Source organism: Lolium perenne, chromosome 1, assembly GCF_019359855.2.
Source record: "Lolium perenne isolate Kyuss_39 chromosome 1, Kyuss_2.0, whole genome shotgun sequence".
NCBI lineage: Eukaryota > Viridiplantae > Streptophyta > Magnoliopsida > Poales > Poaceae > Lolium > Lolium perenne.
This window is the reverse complement of record NC_067244.2, coordinates 41,036,311-41,059,187: the sequence shown is the minus strand read 5'-3', so window position 1 is coordinate 41,059,187 and position 22,877 is coordinate 41,036,311. Positions and strand designations below refer to the sequence as shown.

Genomic DNA, 22,877 nt, shown 5'->3' with positions numbered 1-22,877 from the left:
CCACATACCACGGTACGAGTAAAGAGTACTTGTCAGGAGACGAGGTTGAACAAGGTATAGAGTGATACCGAAGATCAAACCTCGGACAAGTAAAATATCGCGTGACAAAGGGAATTGGTATCGTATGTGAATGGTTCATTCGATCACTAAAGTCATCGTTGAATATGTGGGAGCCATTATGGATCTCCAGATCCCGCTATTGGTTATTGGTCGGAGTGAGTACTCAACCATGTCCGCATAGTTCGCGAACCGTAGGGTGACACACTTAAAGTTGGATGTTGAAATGGTAGAACTTGAATATGGAATGGAGTTCGAATATTTGTTCGGAGTCCCGGATGAGATCCCGGACATCACGAGGAGTTCCGGAATGGTCCAGAGAATAAGATTCATATATAGGATGTCATTTTATGTGATTTAAAATGATTCGGAAGGTTCTATGGAAGGTTCTAGAAGGTTCTAGAAAAGTCCGGAAGAAACCACCAAGGAAGGCGGAGTCCCGGTGGGACTCCACCTCCCATGGCCGGCCAACCCTAAGGGGGAGGAGTCCCAAGTGGACTCCCCAAGGGGGGCCGGCCACCCCCTCCCAAGGAAGGTGGAACTCCCACCTCTAGTGGGAGTCCTAGCTTGGGTAGGTTTCACGAGTTATGGAAGGTTTTGGTTTGGGGTCTTATTCGAAGACTTGTAGACCAACTCTTGGGTGTTCCACCTATATAATGAGGGCCAAGGGGAGGGGGCCGGGCACCCCAAGACCATAGCCTGGCCGCACCCCCTAAGTGGCCGGCCACCCCCTCCCAAACCCTAGCCGCCCCCCTCTCCTCCATAGCTCCCGCACGCTTAGCGAAGCTCCGCCGGAGTTCTCCACCGCCATCGACACCACGCCGTCGTGCTGTCGGATTCAAGAGGAGCTACTACTTCTGCTGCCCGCTGGAACGGGAGGTGGACGTCGTCTTCATCAACAACCGAACGTGTGACCGAGTACGGAGGTGCTGCCCGTTCGTGGCGCCGTGATCAAGATCTTCTACGCGCTTTTGCAAGCGGCAAGTGAACGTCTACTGCAGCAACAAGAGCCTCATCTTGTAGGCTTTGGAATCTCTTCAAGGGTGAGACTCGATAATCCCCTCGTTGCTACCGTCTTCTAGATTGCATCTTGGCTTGGATTGCGTGTTCGCGGTAGGAAATTTTTTGTTTTCTATGCAACGTTATCCTACAAAAACCTGATGATTACTGTACTTCTATGACTGCTGGACCAAACCATGCCAATTCCTTTGATGATTAAAGGGAGGAGAGGACCAGATCATCTCCATGCCGTGCACCATGCCATCCTCCATGCCATCTCTCCTCTCTGCCCCCTCTTTGCACTTTAAACATGTCTAGCAGCATCCCCTGGTATCACTGAGCAGGACCATGCCAGCCCTTGGCACGGGAGAGGCCAGCATTGCCCAACCCCGTACGTGCCCAGAGCGCCTAGGTATGCCAGTCGTGCACGCTCACCACGCCCTGGACGCGCAAGAGCACGGGCAAGCCCCGTCGCTTCAGTCCTCCCCTACCTCTCTGCCTCTGCACACATCATCAACATGAAGGAGATATGCCCTAGAGGCAATAATAAAGTGGTTATTATTTATATCTTTATGTTTATGATAAATGTTTATATATCATGCTATAATTGTATTAACCGAAACATTAGTACATGTGTGATATATAGACAAACAAGAAGTCCCTAGTGTGCCTCTTAAACTAGCTTGTTGATTAATGGATGATTAGTTTCATAATCATGAACATTGGATGTTATTAATAACAAGGTTATGTCATTGTATGAATGATATAATGGACACACCCAATTAAGCGTAGCATAAGATCTCGTCATTAAGTTATTTGCTATAAGCTTTCGATACATAGTTACCTAGTCCTTATGACCATGAGATCATGTAAATCACTTATACCGGAAAGGTACTTTGATTACACCAAACACCACTGCGTAAATGGGTGGCTATAAAGGTGGGATTAAGTATCCGGAAAGTATGAGTTGAGGCATATGGATCAACAGTGGGATTTGTCCATCCCGATGACGGATAGATATACTCTGGGCCCTCTCGGTGGAATGTCGTCTAATGTCTTGCAAGCATATGAATGAGTTCATAAGAGACCACATACCACGGTACGAGTAAAGAGTACTTGTCAGGAGACGAGGTTGAACAAGGTATAGAGTGATACCGAAGATCAAACCTCGGACAAGTAAAATATCGCGAGACAAAGGGAATTGGTATTGTATGTGAATGGTTCATTCGATCACTAAAGTCATCGTTGAATATGTGGGAGCCATTATGGATCTCCAGATCCCGCTATTGGTTATTGGTCGGAGTGAGTACTCAACCATGTCCGCATAGTTCACGAACCGTAGGGTGACACACTTAAAGTTGGATGTTGAAATGGTAGTACTTGAATATGGAATGGAGTTCGAATATTTGTTCGGAGTCCCGGATGAGATCCCGGACATCACGAGGAGTTCTGGAATGGTCCGGAGAATAAGATTCATATATAGGATGTCATTTTATGTGAAATAAAATGTCGCGGAAGGTTCTATGGAAGGTTCTAGAAGGTTCTAGAAAAGTCCGGAAGAAACCACCAAGGAAGGTGGAGTCCACATGGGACTCCACCTCCATGGCCGGCCAACCCTAGTGGGGGAGGAGTCCCAAGTGGACTCCCCCTTAGGGGGCCGGCCACCCCCCATATGGGAGGTGGAACTCCCACCTTTGGTGGGAGTCCTAGCTTGGCTAGGTTTCCCCCTCTTATGGAAGGTTTTTTGGTTCGGGTCTTATTCGAAGACTTGGACACCAACACTTGGGGATCCACCTATATAATGAGGGGCCAAGGGAGGGGGCTGACCACCCCAAGACCACAAGCTGGCCGTCCCCCTTGAAGTGGCCGGCCACCCCCTCCCAAACCCTAGCCGCCCCCCTCTCCTCCATATCTCCCGCGTAGCTTAGCGAAGCTCCGCCGGACTTCTCCACCGCCACCGACACCACGCCGTCGTGCTGTCGGATTCAAGAGGAGCTACTACTTCCGCTGCCCGCTGGAACGGGGAGGTGGACGTCGTCTTCATCAACAACCGAACGTGTGACCGAGTACGGAGGTGCTGCCCGTTCGTGGCGCCGGAACCGATCGTGATCAAGATCTTCTACGCGCTTTTGCAAGCGGCAAGTGAACATCTACCGCAGCAACAAGAGCCTCATCTTGTAGGCTTTGGAATCTCTTCAAGGGTGAGACTCGATAATCCCCTCGTTGCTACCGTCTTCTAGATTGCATCTTGGCTTGGATTTCGTGTTTGCGGTAGGAAAATTTTTGTTTTCTATGCAACGTTATCCTACAGTGGTATCAGAGCCGTGTCTATGCATAGATGGTTGCACGAGTAGAACACAATGGTTTGTGGGCGTTGATGCTTTTGTTATCTTTAATTGAGTACGTTGCATCTTTGTGGCATAGTGGGATGAAGCGGCTCGGGCTAACTTTACATGACCGCGTTCATGAGATTTGCTCCACGCTCGACATGCAACTTGTATTGCATAAGTGGCTTTGCGGGTGTCTGTCTCTCCTACTATAGTAAAGATTCAATTTACTCTTCTATTGACAACACTAGTATCACCGTTGTGGTTCATGTTCGTAGGTAGATTGGATCTTACTCGAAAACCCTAAACCACGTAAAATATGCAAACCAAATTAGAGAACGTCTAACTTGTTTTTGCAGGGTTTGGTGATGTGATATGGCCATAATGTGATGATGAATATGTATGAGATGATCATTATTGTATTGTGGCAACCGGCAGGAGCCTTATGGTTGTCTTTAAATTTCATGTTGAGTAGTATTTCAAAGGAGTTGTAATAGTTGCTACATGGAGGACAATCATGAAGACGGCGCCATTGACCTTGGTGCTTTGCCGACGATGATGGAGATCATGCCCGTTGATGATGGAGATCATGTCCGTGCTTTGGAGATGAAGATCAAAGGCGCAAAGACAAAAGGGCCATATCATATCACATATGAACTGCATGTGATGTTAATCCTTTTATGCATCTTATTTTGCTTAGATCACGACGGTAGCATTATAAGATGATCCCTCTCACTAAAATCTCAAGATAATAAAGTGTTCATCCTTAGTAGCACCGTTGCCAAGACTTGTCATTTCGAAGCATCTCGTGATGATCGGGTGTGATAGAATCAACAAGTGCATACAACGGGTGCAAGCCAGTTTTGCACATGCGGATACTAAGGTGGCCTTGACGAGCCTAGCATGTACAGACATGGTCTCGGAACACGTGATACCGAAAGGTAGAGCATGAATCATATGATTGATATGATGAACACTTTGAGTGTTCGCCATTGAAGTTACATCTTGTCTCGTGATGATCGGACTTGGTGTGGTGGATTTGGTTCGTGTGATCACTAAGACAATGTGAGGGATATTGTTTTGAGTGGGAGTTCACCTAGTTTTTAATTATGTTGAATTAAAATTTGAACTCAATTTGTCATAAACATTAGTCTAAACTATTGCAAATATGTTGTAGATATGGCGTCCCCAATCAATTTTAACCAGTTCCTAGAGAAAGAAAAGCTTAAGAGCAACGGTAGCAACTTCACCGACTGGTTCCGTCATGTGAGGATTTTCCTCAATGGCGGAAATCTGCAATATGTGCTTGATGCACCGCTAGGTGACCCTCCTGCAGAAACTGAAACCGATGAAGTAAAAGCTGTTTATGCAACTCGGAAAACTCGGTACTCTCAAGTTCAGTGTGCCATCTTATGCAGTCTGGAAGCCGATCTTCAAAAACGTTTTGAGCACCACGATCCACATGAGTTAATCAATGAGTTGAAGACTATATTTGAGACTCATGCGGCCGTGGAATGCTATGAAGCATCGAAACACTTCTTCAGTTGCATGATGGAAGAAGATAGCTCCGTTAGTGAGCACATGCTCGTTATGATCGGGCATGCGAAGAAACTCAGTGACTTGGAAATAGTTATTCCTAACAGACTGGGGATTAATCGTATCCTTCAATCACTGCCACCTAGTTACAAGAACTTTGTGATGAACTACAATATGCAGAACATGAATAAAGAGTTACCTGAACTCTTCTCCATGCTTAAAGCTGCTGAGATTGAGATCAAGAAAGAGCACCAAGTGTTGATGGTCAACAAAACCACCAGTTTCAAGAAACAGGTCAAGTCTAAAGGCAAATTCAAGAAGGGTGGCAAGAAAGCTGCTACGCCTCCTGTGAAACCTAAGACTGGCCCTAAACCTGATGCTGAGTGCTATTACTGCAAGGAGAAGGGACACTGGAAGCGTAATTGCTCCAAGTATTTGGCGGATCTGAAGAGCGGCCTTGTCAAGAAGAAGAAAGAAGGTATATCTGATATACATGTTATAGATGTTTATCTTACTGGTTCTCGTACTAGTACACAGGTATTTGATAATGGTTCGGTTGCTCATATTTGTAACTCGAAACAGGAACTAAAGAATAAACGAAGACTACTAAAGGATGAAGTGACCATGCGCGTTGGAAATGGATCCAAAGTCGATGTGATCGCTGTCGGCACACTTCCTCTACATCTACCTTCGGGATTAGTTTTAAGCCTCAATAATTGTTATTTTGTACCCGCGTTGAGCATGAACATTATATCTGGATCTTGTTTAATGCAAGACGGTTATTCATTCAAGTCTGAGAATAATGGTTGTTCTATTTTTATGAATAATATCTTTTATGGTCGAGCACCACAAAAGAATGGCTTATTTCTGTTAGATCTCGATAGTAGTGATACACATATACATAACATTGATGCTAAGCGAATTAAATTGAATGATAATTCTACTTATATGTGGCACTGTCGTCTTGGTCATATTGGAGTGAAACGCATGAAGAAACTCCATACTGATGGATTACTTGAATCACTTGATTTTGAATCACTTGATAGATGCGAAGCATGTCTGATGGGAAAAATGACTAAGACTCCATTTTCTGGTATGATGGAGCGAGCTACTGACTTATTGGAAATCATACATACCGATGTGTGCGGACCAATGAGTGTAGCATCGCGCGGTGGTTATCGTTATGTTCTAACCTTCACAGATGATCTGAGTAGATATGGGTATATCTATTTCATGAAACATAAATCCGAGACTTTTGAGAAGTTTAAGGAATTCCAAAGTGAAGTAGAAAATCAACGTAACAAGAAGATTAAATTTCTACGATCTGATCGTGGAGGTGAATATCTGAGTTATGAGTTTGGCATGCATTTAAAGAAATGCGGAATACTTTCACAATTGACACCGCCGGGAACACCACAACGAAACGGTGTGTCCGAACGTCGTAATCGAACTCTCTTAGATATGGTTCGTTCTATGATGTCTCTTACTGATTTGCCGTTATCATTTTGGAGTTATGCATTAGAGACAGCCGCATTCACTTTAAATAGAGCACCATCGAAATCCGTAGAAATGACACCGTATGAATTATGGTTTAATAAGAAACCTAAGCTGTCGTTCCTGAAAGTTTGGGGTTGCGAAGCCTATGTAAAGAAGTTACAACCGGACAAGCTAGAACCCAAAGCGGAGAAATGCGTCTTCATAGGATACCCTAAGGAAACTATAGGGTACACTTTCTATCACAGATCCGAAGGCAAAATCTTTGTTGCTAAGAACGGAACCTTTCTTGAGAAAGAATTTCTCACTAAAGAAGTGACTGGAAGAAAAGTAGAACTCGATGAGATTGATGAATCTATACTCATTGATCAGAGTAGCGCAGTACTGGAAGTTGTACCAGTACCGCCTACACCAACAACAGAGGAAGCTAATGATAATGATCATGAAACTTCAAACGAGATAGCTACTGAACCTCGCAGATCGACAAGGGAACGTGCCACTCCTGATTGGTATGATCCTTGTCTAAATGTCATGATTGTGGACAACAATGATGAGGACCCTGCGACGTATGAAGAAGCGATGATGAGCCCAGATTCCAACAAATGGCAAGAAGCCATGAAATCCGAAATGGGATCCATGTATGATAACAAAGTATGGACTTTGGTAGACTTACCTGATAGCCGCAAGGCTGTCGAGAATAAATGGATCTTCAAGAGAAAAACAGACGCTGATGGTAATATTACTGTCTATAAAGCTCGACTTGTCGCAAAGGGTTTCCGACAAATTCAAGGAGTTGACTACGATGAGACTTTCTCACCTGTAGCAAAGCTAAAAGCTGTAAGGATTTTGTTAGCAATAGCTGCATTTTTCGATTATGAGATTTGGCAGATGGATGTCAAAACGGCGTTCCTTAATGGAGACATTGAGGAAGAGTTGTATATGGTACAACCCAAAGGTTTTGTCGATCCTAAAAATGCTGACAAAGTATGCAAACTTCAGCGTTCAATTTATGGACTGAAGCAAGCATCAAGAAGTTGGAACCGACGCTTTGATAAGGTGATCAAAGACTTCGGGTTTATACAAAAGGTCATGGAGAGGCCTGTATTTACAAGAAAGTGAGTGGGAGCTCTGTAGCATTCCTGATATTATATGTAGATGACATATTATTGATCGGGAATGATATAAAACTATTAAGCAGTGTAAAAGGTTATTTGAATAATAGTTTTTCAATGAAAGACCTTGGTGAAGCATCGTATATATTAGGCATCAAGATTTATAGAGATAGATCAAGACGTCTAATAGGGCTATCACAGAGTACATACCTGGACAAGATTCTAAAGAAATTTAGAATGGACGAAAGTAAGAAAGGATTCTTACCTATGTTACCAGGCAAGGTCTTGAGTAAGACTCAAGGTCCGGCTACGGCAGAAGAAAGAGAAAGGATGAGTCAGATCCCCTATGCCTCGGCAGTAGGCTCTATCATGTATGCCATGCTATGTACAAGACCGGATATAGCACATGCTGTTAGTTTGACTAGCAGATATCAAAGTGATCCAGGAATGGAACACTGGACAGCGGTCAAGAATATCCTGAAGTACTTGAAAAGAACTAAGGATATGTTTCTTTGTTATGGAGGTGACCAAGAGCTCGTTGTAACTAGTTACACCGATGCAAGTTGGAACACTGATCCTGATGACTCTAAGTCACGGTGCAGGTACGTGTTTATATTGAATGGTGCTGCGATGGTGGGCAAGCTCGAAGCAGTGCACGGTGGCGAAATCCTCAACAGAATCGGAGTACATAGCGGCTTCAGAGGCTTCATCAGAAGCGGTATGGATGAAGAGGTTCATTGTAGAGCTCGGTGTGGTTCCTAGTGCATTGGACCCATGAATCATTTACTGTGATAACATGGGTGCCATCGCCAATGCACAAGAGCCAAGGTCACACAAGAGGCTGAAGCATTTCAAGCTGCGTTACCACTCGATTCGCGAGTACATCGAAGATGGAGAAGTAAAGATTTGCAAAGTACACACTGATCTGAATGTAGCAGATCCATTGACTAAAGCTCTCCCTAGGGCTAAGCATGACCAACACCAGAATGCCATGGGTGTTAGGTACATTACAATGTAATCTAGATTATTGACTCTAGTGCAAGTGGGAGACTGAAGGAGATATGCCCTAGAGGCAATAATAAAGTGGTTATTATTTATATCTTTATGTTTATGATAAATGTTTATATATCATGCTATAATTGTATTAACCCAAACATTAGTACATGTGTGATATATAGACAAACAAGAAGTCCCTAGTGTGCCTCTTAAACTAGCTTGTTGATTAATGGATGATTAGTTTCATAATCATGAACATTCGATGTTATTAATAACAAGGTTATGTCATTGTATGAATGATATAATGGACACACCCAATTAAGCGTAGCATAAGATCTCGTCATTAAGTTATTTGCTATAAGCTTTCGATACATAGTTACCTAGTCCTTATGACCATGAGATCATGTAAATCACTTATACCGGAAAGGTACTTTGATTACACCAAACACCACTGCGTAAATGGGTGGCTATAAAGGTGGGATTAAGTATCCGGAAAGTATGAGTTGAGGCATATGGATCAACAGTGGGATTTGTCCATCCCGATGACGGATAGATATACTCTGGGCCCTCTCGGTGGAATGTCGTCTAATATCTTGCAAGCATATGAATGAGTTCATAAGAGACCACATACCACGGTACGAGTAAAGAGTACTTGTCAGGAGACGAGGTTGAACAAGGTATAGAGTGATGCCAAAGATCAAACCTCGGACAAGTAAAATATCGCGAGACAAAGGGAATTGGTATTGTATGTGAATGGTTCATTCGATCACTAAAGTCATCGTTGAATATGTGGGAGCCATTATGGATCTCCAGATCCCGCTATTGGTTATTGGTCGGAGTGAGTACTCAACCATGTCCGCATAGTTCACGAACCGTAGGGTGACACACTTAAAGTTGGATGTTGAAATGGTAGTACTTGAATATGGAATGGAGTTCGAATATTTGTTCGGAGTCCCGGATGAGATCCCGGACATCACGAGGAGTTCCGGAATGGTCCGGAGAATAAGATTCATATATAGGATGTCATTTTATGTGAAATAAAATGTCGCGGAAGGTTCTATGGAAGGTTCTAGAAGGTTCTAGAAAAGTCCGGAAGAAACCACCAAGGAAGGTGGAGTCCACATGGGACTCCACCTCCATGGCCGGCCAACCCTAGTGGGGGAGGAGTCCCAAGTGGACTCCCCCTTAGGGGGCTGGCCACCCCCCCATATGGGAGGTGGAACTCCCACCTTTGGTGGGAGTCCTAGCTTGGCTAGGTTTCCCCCTCTTATGGAAGGTTTTTTGGTTCGGGTCTTATTCGAAGACTTGGACACCAACACTTGGGGATCCACCTATATAATGAGGGGCCAAGGGAGGGGGCCGACCACCCCAAGACCACAAGTTGGCCGCCCCCCTTGAAGTGGCCGGCCACCCCCTCCCAAACCCTAGCTGCCCCCCTCTCCTCCATATCTCCCGCGTAGCTTAGCGAAGCTCCGTCGGACTTCTCCACCGCCACCGACACCACACCGTCGTGCTGTCGGATTCAAGAGGAGCTACTACTTCCGCTGCCCGCTGGAACGGGGAGGTGGACGTCGTCTTCATCAACAACCGAACGTGTGACCGAGTACGGAGGTGCTGCCCGTTCGTGGCGCCGGAACCGATCGTGATCAAGATCTTCTACGCGCTTTTGCAAGCGGCAAGTGAACATCTACCGCAGCAACAAGAGCCTCATCTTGTAGGCTTTGGAATCTCTTCAAGGGTGAGACTCGATAATCCCCTCGTTGCTACCGTCTTCTAGATTGCATCTTGGCTTGGATTTCGTGTTTGCGGTAGGAAATTTTTTGTTTTCTATGCAACGTTATCCTACACAACACGCCAACGGCTAGCACCTAGACACGCTCAATCGCCTGCGCAAGCCCTGTCGCCGCCGCCCGCGCCGAAAGTCTTCGCCGGACCCGTAGCAGATGCCGCATCATCCCGAGCGATCCCATCTCCCTTTCTCTGCTCCAGCACGCTCCCGAGCATCGCCATGATGCTAGCAAGCCCACGCTGTCCTCGCCTTGCCCTTTCGCGGCCCAGAGAAGCCACGCCATGGACGACCTCCCGGACACCCGCAGCACCCTCGCCCGCTATAAATAGGGGCCTCCCCTTCTCAAATTCTTCACACCAGCAGCTTCTCCTCCCATCTCTGATTCTCCTCGAGCACAGCCCAGCACCAATTTGATCCACAGAGCTCCAATCGTGCGCTGGAGTGCCGTATAGCCGCCGCGGAAGAAGACGACGCTAGGCGCCACCCCCGGAGCTGCCGCTTGTACCTGGAGCTTCACCGTCGACCACAACTTCACCGCAGCACCTCGCCGACGAGCGCCGGACCGCCGGTGAGCCTCTGACCCCTACCCTCGCCGCGCCAGTGAGCCATGCTCGTCGTCGACGACGATGCACGAGGGCCGTTGGATGGCCATCTAATCCTGCGGCTCTGGTTAGAACTTACCGTTTCGGCGTTTAAACATCGCTGACGAGTGGACCCCGCTGTTAGGCCGCCCCGTCGTGCGAGACACGCAGCTAGGCCGGCCCTTTTCTTATTTCTCTCGCTGGCCCGTTAATTTTCCCGTGCGAGCCCACCCATTCAAATTGGAGTTAATGAATTTAGTTTGAATTCAATACTGGAGTCAAATTCAAATTTAAAATTAGGAAGATCTACTGAGCCAAATTTTATGAAATTGGTATTGTTGGAAAGCTTATGAAAAGCTCTAACCAACCACACTGGTTTCAACCCTATACCTATTGTAGAATTAGTATAGCAAAAACAACAAGTCAGTACCTTTTTCAAATTCAAACATTTATTAAAAATCAACCATAAGTGTTTTTGAGTTGATTCCAACTCACATAAATCACATTTCACATACTCTACATAAATATGTAAAAACATAACTTAGTTGTTTGAAAGATCATGGGCTAGAGAAAAATAGTGGCTATGTGGCCATTTCTAGTCCATTTAAATTACCCAAGGTTATTTCTTAAATAGTATTAGAGGTTCCCTCTCATTTAAATCATGGTCCTAAGTAATTCAATAGGAGGTAATGACTTTGGTCTATAGCACCTCATAGTTGATTACTTAGTGATGTTAAATTTTGCTTAGTAGTGTTTAAATGGCGTGAGGTTTAGTACCTCATTTAAATCCTTTTTCTCAAATGATAAAGGTGAAGTGTTGACCTTGGTCAACATAATCCCACACTTATTATTTGAGGAAATTAAATCTTAATAAGATTCAATGAGAGGAAATTATTTCTCTTACAAGTTTCCTTGAAAACAAATCCAACCCCCTTGTGATTAATGTTGTGATGATATGATGGCTTGTGTGACCCACTTGGGTGTTAAGATTAGCACTTAAGCCTTGTGTGGTAATTGTATACCTCGTATCCATTTATAGACGCTAGTACTAGGAGGAGGAGGTATTCTACCAAGAAGAAGAAAGCTTTGATCACTGTACCAATCAAGGCAAGCTATACTCTTGCAAGTTACCCAAGTGCAAGCTCTACTTGAGCAAGGCACCAATACATACTACTTTGTGTTTTACTTTCCAAGTCCCAGTTTTTATCTTACAAAGCTTTTACTTTGATTATCAAGGTTTACCGTTATAGTTAACTTAAATCTAGATATGGAGTAGTACAAGAACATCAAGGTTAGCCTAGAGAGCTACAAGCTAGTTAGAACCCCTCATGACTAGTTGCTAGTGCTAAAACTAAAATTGACTACTCTAGATGGGAACATGTGAATCTTTGATTTTGAAAAACCTTGGAATGATGAGTCATTCTATTGAAAGAGTTTGAAAGTGAAGGTGACTGGAATGACTTGGTGATTTTGATAAAAACTGATGATTGGGTTCGGATGCGATACCATTCCAATTCTTGAGTACTCTCACAATACCTTATTATGGGTAAGGCTTTCGCTGGAAACTTATGTGTCTTAGTATGGGTTCCCTCTGAACAAGCGTCATAGAGGTTATGCCGATGCTGCTTTCGTTGAAAGTGAAATGACGTGAAAAGAGTTGAATGTCCTACCCAAGCCCTGTGCAGTTCCCGGGATAGTGGATTGTTATCACCGGGAGGTCAAACTCATGGGGAGAGGTGCCTATACTAGGATTTGTAATTGAAAGGTTAAGGGTTGATGATCCGCATACTGAGTTATGATTATTCAGGGTTATCCCTGACAGATGTAATCAAATGTTATGGCACAAGTGTGCAACCTCTGCAGAGTGTAAACCTATTCGAATAGTCGTGTCAGCGGTTATGGACGGTTGGATGGCCATACTGTTCTGTTGTCAGATGATTTCTAAAAGATGAAAGATGGCTTGAAAGGTGATTTTTACCTGATCACAACAAAGTTGTGGGAATGACACTAATGTTCCCACTTGAGTTAAGTTAGGCAAATGAAGAGTCTTTGTTTACTAAATGCTTATGAACTAAAACTGGCTTTATCCAAACAAACCAAGAACTTAGAACCCCTTAAGCTAATAGATAGTGTTTACACTAGTATTAGTTTGCGAGTACTTTAAAGTACTCATGGCTGTGTCCCTGGCTATTCAAATGCCAGACTATGAAGAGGAGCAACAGTACCAGGATGACGGACAACAGGACGTCGATGATAACTAGGATCGTCTTCTAGCGTCAAGCGTTGCCTGTGGATTAGATGGACTACTACTACTTCGCTTCCGCTATGTGTTTTGTTTGTTGATCATTAGATCCACTATTATTGTAAGGGTGGATCATGTGATCTATTGTTGTAAGACGACTATGGTTTGTAATGAATGATGACTCTATGATATCAACTGTTATGTCTCGCAAAAATAATCTTCCTAGGATTGCGATGTATGGCATAATAGGCATCTGGACTGAAAAATCCGGGTGTTGACACCCAGCGAGCAAAAACCCTCCACCGGCGACATTAGCGCCCCGGTGACAGTTTTACTCACTCCGGGGACTAAATCTAGCTTAATTAGGTCCCTAGTTCGTAATGTAGGTGAAATTTGCATTTATTTTGCCCTAGTATTGTAAATATTTTGAGCGAATTCAGTTTGATTCGATGAACTCGATTGCGATCGCAAATTTCTATTTCCCGCGACGTTTGATTTCACCGAGTTCGGTTCAAATTTTCGGTTTCTGTTCTGCGCCGTCGCTAAATCCGCAACCAAATGATTTTTTGGAAGACTGAACTCGTTTTTTTCGGTTCCGAGAAATAGGGGCTCTGTTAGAGATGCTCTAAGCACCTGTAAGCCGAATTGAATTTATGTGCGGGTTTCTTGGCTTCAATTTGCTACGAATGCTTACATAAAAATTTCGGTAATCACCGTGTAAAAATAATCACGAAGCAGAGTAGAGAACAGTCGGCTGCTTACATAAAATTTTTGGTAATCGCCGTGTAAAAATAATAACGAAGCAGAGTAGAGAAATGGACATGTACTTCTCACAGAAAAAACGTAGATCAGAGAAAATTGAGGCGTTATTGCATGGCTTAGACAAAAGAATTTGAGAAAGAAAAAAAACACAGCTACATCTCCCCACTTGTAATTGGGTGAAGGGCCGACACGACCGGGCCCAGACACCAGCTGTGGTACCGCTCCCCACTTGTAATTGGGCTAGGGCCGACACGACCGGGCCAGCAGTGTGCCCCCTCATCATCTGGGTTACAAGTTCGTGCCACCGAACTCGGCGAACCAGTTTTCCAAACTTCGCTATATAAACTGGCCGTAATGCTCGTAGCGTTCCGAGGTGGGACTATTTCCGTTGAACGACCAGCACCAAAGGGGCTGAGAGAGAATATTTACCGGGCCTGAACACAGGCCGTCCTCGTCGTCGAAAGAAACGGGTTCGTATAAATTGGCGACCACCGGAACTGCCCCCGCCTCCTCCCGGCGATGTGTAGCTCGACGGCGACCCCTCCCCTTTCCCTGCGGCCGTGACTCCCCTCCTTCATCTCCCTGGATCCTCCCCCCACTCTGCTTCTCTGTCTTGGTGGATCTTGATTTCCTGATGAACACACCCAGGACGTTCAGTACCCTTTCTCGTTGCTGCAGCCACCTCGCTCCACCAGCAGCATCAGCTAGAGCCAACAGACAAGAACCAGCGTCGGCGGCAAGAAGAGGTCGCTGCTCCTAGATTTCGCACCTACGCAAGCTGCAGGTGAGAGCAAACACCCCACCTCTCCTTCGCTCCCTAAACGACGACTGGATTTTCAACTGTTTTTGGCATATTTTTCAGTTGCTCTTGTCCTATTAGTACTTCTGGCACTTCACATGTAGTAGTTCATCATTTGCGGATTATTTGAATTTCTTCCGGAAGTTTAGAGATATATTTGATATAGATATATTTGATTTGATAGTATATGATTTGTAGTCTTTACCTTCTACATTACCATAGTCTTCTTAGCCTTCAAATCGGGAAACTCTCATTTGCAACTAGTTGCGTCCGCACCCCATTTTTTGTTGTGACATTTCTAAGTTTCCAAAAAATGCAAACTAAAATTCTAGACATACATTATGTTGTGTCTTGTGCATCTGTGAAGTTTCATCCAAAAATATATCAAAATGTGACCTGTGTAAAAAAGAGAAGACATACGAAAATAGTGTCACGTACTATTTACAGATCATTTGTTCTTTTTGTGTAGGCCACATTTTGACATATTTTTGGATGAAATTTCACAGATGAACAAGATACAATAGAATGTATGTCTAGAATTTTAGTTTACATTTTTTGGAAACTTGAAAATGTCAGAACAAAAATGGGGTGCGGGCGCAACTAGTTGCGGAATATCCCCTCTCCTTCAAATCTGTACTTCTATATATACTTGCCCCATAGGCTTAATATAACATCCATCACATTCCATCCTTCTACATGGTATCAGCCGCAAGATCCTAGACCTAGCCGCTGCCACACGCGCTTCCGCTCGCCCCGCACCGCCCCGGGAGGTCGATCTTCATGATCTCCGCCGAGGGCCACGCGGACTGTAGCAGGATTCGTACGTTGATCCGTCATCTACTGCATTGGTGAGTCTTTTTCCGATCTCCATGATAGGTTTTTCTCGCCGCCGGTCGCTTGGCCGGTTCTTCCTTTTTGGTTTATCGATCTATGATGATTGGATTGAGTCGCCGACCATCGTCGTCATCACACGCCTCTATTATGACAGCAGCATCGACAGTCCACACCCACGAATCCCTGCCTCCCTCGGCAGGCTGCCGCGGTCTCTACGTCGGGGTGTCGTAGCCCTCGGCGGCTGTTGCGCCTACCTCGATAGGCTATCGCAGTCATCATGTTGCGTCTGTCCTTGTCGTCATCGCCCGGGACATCACCAACAACGTCGTCAACGACTCCGATCTCCGGCGCGTCGTCCCCGCCATGGCACGTCCAACACCACCGTCGGTCTGGTCAACCGATCTCACGCACATCTCTACCAAGCACGTTTCCGAGCACGCGATTACCTCCGATCGAGCATTGGGCTGCCGCTGTGTCGTCCCTTCGGGCCGCAGAGCCGCCGCCTTTTGGTCCATGCTACCGGCCTCTGACGCGCCTTCCGCCGCTGCACCGACTCGCGCCCTGCAGCTACGTCGTCCCCTTGGGTCATGATGCCGCCGCATGCATCGTACTTTGCCACCCCACGCCGCCTCCCTTGGCCCGGGTCGCCGTCGTCCGCACGTGGTCTTCTTTAAGTAAAGAAAGACTACCAGATGTTTTCATGAACAAAAACATTTAAAGTAAAGAAAGACCACTAGATGGAAAGAGTTTTAATTCCCTTTGCTTTGTTCACATCTTTAAAACTTAATCTAGATAGTAGTTATTGTTTTACTTCCATGCATCTACAACATAAAATAGGTAATGTAAATCTCAAGTAGGCAGAGCATGCTTCAAACTTTGTTTCAACGTAGCCATAGACTAATAGACTAATATAGTGCTTCATGTCTCACTAAATTGGAATTGGTATTGCTAAAGGACAATTAAATGCATCTATGCATGTCTCTGTAATACTCAAAGACCATTGGTAGCATGATTGACCAATCTACTTAGATCAAAGCTTCTTGTTAGCACTTCATGTTCCTGCTTAGATCAAAGCTGACAAGGTACACTACTTGTTCTGGTTTAGGTGGGCTTTTCTTCTGACAAAGTACAGTACCCACGCCACGCGCGGTTGGCGGAAGCTGAGGTTACCGCCGGTGAGTGTGGCGGGGTTTCCGCTACTATTGGAGCTGCCGGCGAGAAGTGGGGCATGGCCGGAGATAACGTCTTGACGCCCCGCGTGCGCAGAGCAGCTAGTTGGATCGCTAGATCTCCGACTAGGAGCTTGTGCAGGGCGCGTAATCTCTAGCGAGGAGCTGAACTTTTTTTTTGTAAACATTGTAATATATTGTAAACATTGCTTTTGTAATATAATAGTAGAAAGCAACAGCCGTTAATTTTCTTTTGATAAACATTGTAATGTGTTGTAAACATTGCTTTTGTAATATAATAGTAGCTAGCAGGCAGCAGGCGTGAACTTTTTTTTTGTTTTACCAAATTAATAGCGGTACAACTTTAGAGTGGTATAACTTCCCTATGATTCAAATACGGAGAAAAGCAAATATAGAGTATTAAACTTTAAGCCATCGTCTTCCCATAATTTTTGTTTTTTGGGAAACCGCAGGACTCAGCTGCGAGTTTTATTAATTAAATAATAGATACATCGTCAGTTAACAAGAAAATGATTAAAATAGGCGGATCATCTACCCAAACACTGACGAGAGTGAATCCGTCTCTCTCTGGATAAGCAATCAGCAACAAAGTTTACTTCCCTATTAAAGAAACTAAATTCACAACTAGAAAATAGTAGAAGCTTGGATGTAAATATCATCAAAAAGAGAAGCCGCCACTGTTGAAGGAAACTTCCCGTCTGGAAGAGTTCTAGTCACCTGTAAACAATCGGATTGAATAATAGACGCGAAAAGCCCACCTTATTGGCTAATGCAATGTCTGTGCTGATCGTTTAAGCTTCTAAGATATTTGCATCGATGGCATATTGAACCGGATTATTACATGCGGTGACAAATCGCCCGTGATCATCTCGGATGACCGCCTGTTCCACCGATAAGATTTTCTAGATTGAAACTTGCATCAACATTGATCATAACGTGTCCTTCTTTTGCTTTTGTCCATACACTTTTCTTATTCACTGAATTCTTTTTCATTGCTCTTATATTATTTGGTGTAATTACTTAAATGGACATCGCGATAATTGAACTTGTAGGTACTTTCTCACCATGAACAAGTTGGCGACGCATCCACCATATATAACAGGATCCTGTAAGAATCAACCGCCTATCAATTCTTCAAGAACAACACTACCAGCTAGCATTGTATCTTCTATCTTACAAGCTAGTACAAGTTTCCTCCAAACTTCCAAAGCATGATCACAGCCAAATTGTGTAGGGGATTTTCAACCATTAACCTTTTTATCCTTTATTTTTCGATAGGGACTAAAACATGTTGTCATACTTGCTAAATCATGAGGTATTACCAACAAATCCGCACATGAATCGAATATGTCTTTAGTCCAGGTTCTGCACATTTCGATGTGGAAAACAACCAAAAACTTTACATGTCCTGGTCATATAGATTTCCCCGAAGAAACCAAGGAGGCTGCTTCTAACCCATTCCGGGTTTGGACAGTCCCCCACCCCACCCCCCCCCCATGCATCGAGCAACTTCTCAGTTCATCTGCTCAAGAAAATCTGAACAACATGATGATGCGAATCCCATAAGATGATTTCTACAATTCAGTATAACATTTAATTCAAAGAAACAAGTGGCAGCACAAAGGGATCGCAACGATGCTACAGCCTACACGCAGCTTCTGGAGGTGCTTACAACTGCTATCACCAAATAAGGATCCGTGATGTCTCACAAAATCAGTATAGGGCTATTTATTTTCTGACTTGAATGTCACAACCTTACATGCTCATATGCGACATCATGTTGTCTCCATGGCCTTTTGAGTATGCTTGATTGTACTTCACGACTTTGTTCTCTTGCTTGCTATCTAGACACTGTATACCTATTTTCATTTTAAAAAAAAGACATCGTAAACCTGACCAGTAAAATTGTTTCAGAAAAAAAGAGTAAAATCAGGATAATAAGAAGAATTTCTGATACTTTGAGCAAGAAATCTAAACTCTGACAAAATGGTATAAGTACGGGTGGAGATTTCTGTTATGTAGTTTTTGAGAGGAGAAGCACGCTTCCGGTTCAGAAATACAGTTACAACATAATCATGATATCAAGTTACTAACGCTAAAGCTTCCAAAAACATACACAGTTTGTATGGCAGCAGTGCCAATTCTGCATCTCAATACATAGGTAGACGGAGAGTTTATTGCATGCTCGATTTTAGATGGCAGAAAATAAACACAAACAATACTTTTCTGAAAATAAAATAAAGCACTTCTAACTGGACACTTATAAAACACTCCCTATAGATTTGAAGGCATCTTGATTTTTTTTCTCCCCAAAAATAACTGTTTCCAAGAAAATAAGGCTTATCGTCAGTACATACAAAATTGATCTCTAACAACAGTCACATGCTCGGCCAGAATCATAACTGGAGGGATCAGGCTATGAGCCTATGAGAAAGCACATGAAAGGAATGACAGGGCTTTAGCACCTGCTGCGGTAGCACTACGGATTGAAGTGCAAAAGGGAATAAAGTGGCTAGGTTGGTTTAAAGCGATGTTATGGAACGTGAAGATGTACGTGCGAACTTTTAATTTCAATTTTTTAAAATTTAAAATGTATGTAAGATGCATTTCGAAATATAGAGAGCATATGGACCCATGTTCCAAAACACCGCTCCCACACTATTTAGCTTATACAGTGCGCGCTCACTGTGTATCTACGTCCATAATTATATCGCAGATCTTTATCGTGATCCGGTGTTCTCTATGTAGTCATTCCTCTGATTCTCGTCTTCCTCGCGACTGGACTTGTCGGCAGCCAGGTGAGGTGGGGGTCCGGTGCTCCACTGCCGCAAGGCATCGATCTGTTCTTTCGGTCCCATCCAATTCTCTCCACCCTTGCGTCGTCTGACCATTTGTTGCCTCGCAGCCCCGACCACGCCCGTCACCTGTTCGACGGAATGCCTCGTATGAAGAAGCGCCAGAGTGCACCACCGGTGAGCGTCGCCGACCGCATCGGCACCCTCCCCGATAGTCTCCTCCACCACGTGCTCTCATTCCTCCCAGTGCAGGCCGTCGTGCGGACTTGCGTGCTCGCCAGGCGGTGGCGCCATCTTTGGAGGTCAACCACAAGCCTGCGCATCGTCGGCCTTGACGATAATTACTATGTTGATGTCGTAGAACTCCGGAAGTTCGTGGACCATTTTCTGTTACTGCGTGAGCGCACCGACCTAGACCTTGTCGAGATCAAATTCAATGAATTCTGTGAAGAAGACCAACCCTATGTGAAAACGTGGGTCCGTTTCGCCTTGATGTGCAAAGTCCGCAGGCTCACCCTTCATGTTCGTGGATCTCAATATCTCTACCTAGACCCGTCTCTTGTCTCTCGGCATCTGAGAACATTAGACCTTGATGGTGTAGGCCTACAAGAGACCTTTCTTGATTTTGGTAGCTGCCCAGTATTGGAGGATCTGAAGATAAGTCATTGCATTATAAATGCTTGTAGGATGTTGTCCCATTCCCTAAAGCATTTGAGCATCTATTGCTGCCACAACGAATTCACTTGCCGGATCCATGTTTCTACTCCGTGCCTTGTCTCTCTGAAACTTGATCATTTTATTGGTAGAACACCGTTACTTGAAAACATGGCGTTGCTAGAGAGTGCAGATGTGTATCTTAGTGATTACTGCAAAGATGTCTGTTTGAATTATGACTCTGGTGTGCTCTGTGGATCTAATAATAATGCATGTCAGAATTGTGTTCCTATTGAAGACGATTGCAGCAGAGAATGTGTTCTTCTGGGTGGTATCTCAAATGCTAAATACCTGAAGTTGCTACCTGGGAGTAAAACGGTATGGCACCCATCTTAAATCCTTTATTTTATGTCCCTTTTGTGTTCCAATTTCTACATTGTTGCTGGACATCAGCGAAAAAACAGGTTAGATGTGCATCATTCACATTGTGAGTATTGTTTACTTGATTTTCTGACTTTTCGTGTTTTCTTTCCAGTTCGTTTTCACAAGAGATTTGAAACACTGCCCCACATTTATCAAGTTAAAGACTTTATTGCTCAACGAGTACTGGTACGAGGCTCCTGATTTGGATCCACTAGCTTGCATTCTGAAAAACTCACCAGTTCTAGAGAAGCTCACGCTTCAACTTTTTTCCGAGGTATAAATCTTCTAATTGGACAATTGCTGCAATGTTAAAGTTATTATTAATTATCCATCCATGTTAAATGTTCTTTTCTTACCATAGGGACCAAATCATAAAGTGGAAATTAAAGGACGCTACAGTTCAATGGAGCGACCGTCTGCAATATCTGAGCACCTTAACATAGTTGAAGTCAAGTGCAGTGTGGTCGACGAGAGAATTCTCAAAGTTTTGAAGTTCCTGTCTGCACTTAACATCTGTAAGCTAACCATAACACGTTCCATGCTCCCTGTATTCTGAAATTAGTTTTCATGTGTGGGGAAGAAACTAAGAAAGCAAGTAGTGAAGACGAAAATTCTGAATTATGTAGCAAGGACAGTTCATAGGGACACCAAGCTATTTTACTCATGATTTGTTTTTTGCCCACTTCTGGTGAGACACCAAAAGAAAAAAAAGAAGATTATAAGACATTTATTTGCTGTGGAAAAAATTCCTTATTGTTTTGTTTGATATAATAGGCTGACTAGATTTTGAACAGCTCCTTTCCCTTATGGGTTGACTTATGTGGCACTCAGTTTGCTTATCGTTCCAGCACTAAATTATTTGCCATTTTTAGACTTGCCTGGGAAGTCTTCACAGCTTGCATAACACATAACATATATAGTAATGTAGGTTGTCATTGCTTGTTTCACATTTTGTTTATATATATGAAGTAACTGATAACATTTTCTGCAGTCTCTCTTTGGAGCAGTTCAGTTAGATCTTTTTTGTTAGATTACCATCCAGAAATGTCCATAGCAATTATAAACAAAGTGTGTGTCCAAATTCATGTTTCTATAAGTTGCACTTGGCAAAGTGAATCTGCTTCATATTTACTGAACTCTTTACTAGTATCTTCATTTTCATTGTTGTAACTGAGATTTCTTTCTCAATGCAAATACACCAGACTCTTATAGTGTCTTTTCATTTGTGTACAGGCTTCATTTTCTGAGTAAGTGTGACAAGATGCCTGTGGATCTGCCATCCCTCCTTGGCTATTCAGAGATCCAAGGCTTAAGCGTATATGCTGTGTGGATGTTTCTATCTTGTTTTTTTTTCTTGTGCATCTTATGCTGATTTGAGGTACGGTGTAGAATCCGTGATGCATACAACTTATGAACTCTAGAGAGTGAAGACTGCAGACCATCTGGCTAGACTTCGCTTTACCGTATCCTGTAATATCTATTGCACTTTCGGTTCATGCTTAATTTACTTAGCTCTGAAGGCTGGTTAGTACTCTCTTTGCTTTAGTGCATAACTCATTCTGTTATGGTGTTATGCGTTTTTTTTTCCGCGTGTCAAGATTTTGATGTTTGGAAAAGTGAAACAGAGGTGTTAGGTTCCATTTGGGCTGGATACCAAATCTGTTGTTTGTTCGATGTTTCTCCTATGCAGAGAAAACTGAAAACGAGCTGCAGTTCTAAACATATGTTACCAGCAGGGGAAAGGGGGATACCCTGTAGTTGCTAGAGAAAATTACATGTACCAATAACTCTTGGGGCAAGTTTTGCACACACCAGTGACTTAAATCTCCTTTTGCACAGACCAACAACTCTAGACGCGATTCATTGCAACGAGCTGTTAATGATCCAATTGCAGAGTTTAACAGCATATCTGACAAGAAGCCCACTATGAGGTGACCTGGCTGCCAACTTGGAGAGGGATCTCTCGGGCTGGTACTCGTACACGGACGACGCAAATTGAATCCTAAAATCGACCGGTTGCATTTGTTTGTGTCGACTCGTGGACACGAAAATGATCAATTTTTACCGCGCGCCGGTTTGCGTGTGGGTGTGCCTCCAACCACTCGACGCATATTATTTTTCCAACATTTTTTTATTCAACTGAAAAGCATAATTTAGATACGAAGTAAAGGAAAACAAGAAGGAGCGAGGCCTCTAGACTACTTGTCGCCCTTCGGGGCGGTTGACGGCCCGGCCCTGCTGTTGCCTCCCTCCCTCCTCGACTTCTCCACCGTCCACAGCTCCATCC

General features: G+C 44.0%; 1 protein-coding gene across 1 annotated transcript in view; it reads left to right on the top strand.

Moving 5' to 3' along the window:
- LOC127330461 (uncharacterized) overlaps window positions 1–22,125 on the top strand; it is a 55,813-nt gene extending 33,688 nt beyond the window's left edge. The window contains exons 2-5 of the mRNA XM_071821414.1: window positions 19,467–20,545; window positions 20,703–20,864; window positions 20,952–21,105; window positions 21,824–22,125. Of these exons, the coding sequence (XP_071677515.1) occupies window positions 19,467–20,545; window positions 20,703–20,864; window positions 20,952–21,105; window positions 21,824–21,837 (1,409 nt within the window). The 3' untranslated portion in view covers window positions 21,838–22,125. The remainder of the gene's footprint in view (window positions 1–19,466; window positions 20,546–20,702; window positions 20,865–20,951; window positions 21,106–21,823) is intronic.
- The last annotated feature ends 752 nt before the right edge of the window (window positions 22,126–22,877 follow it).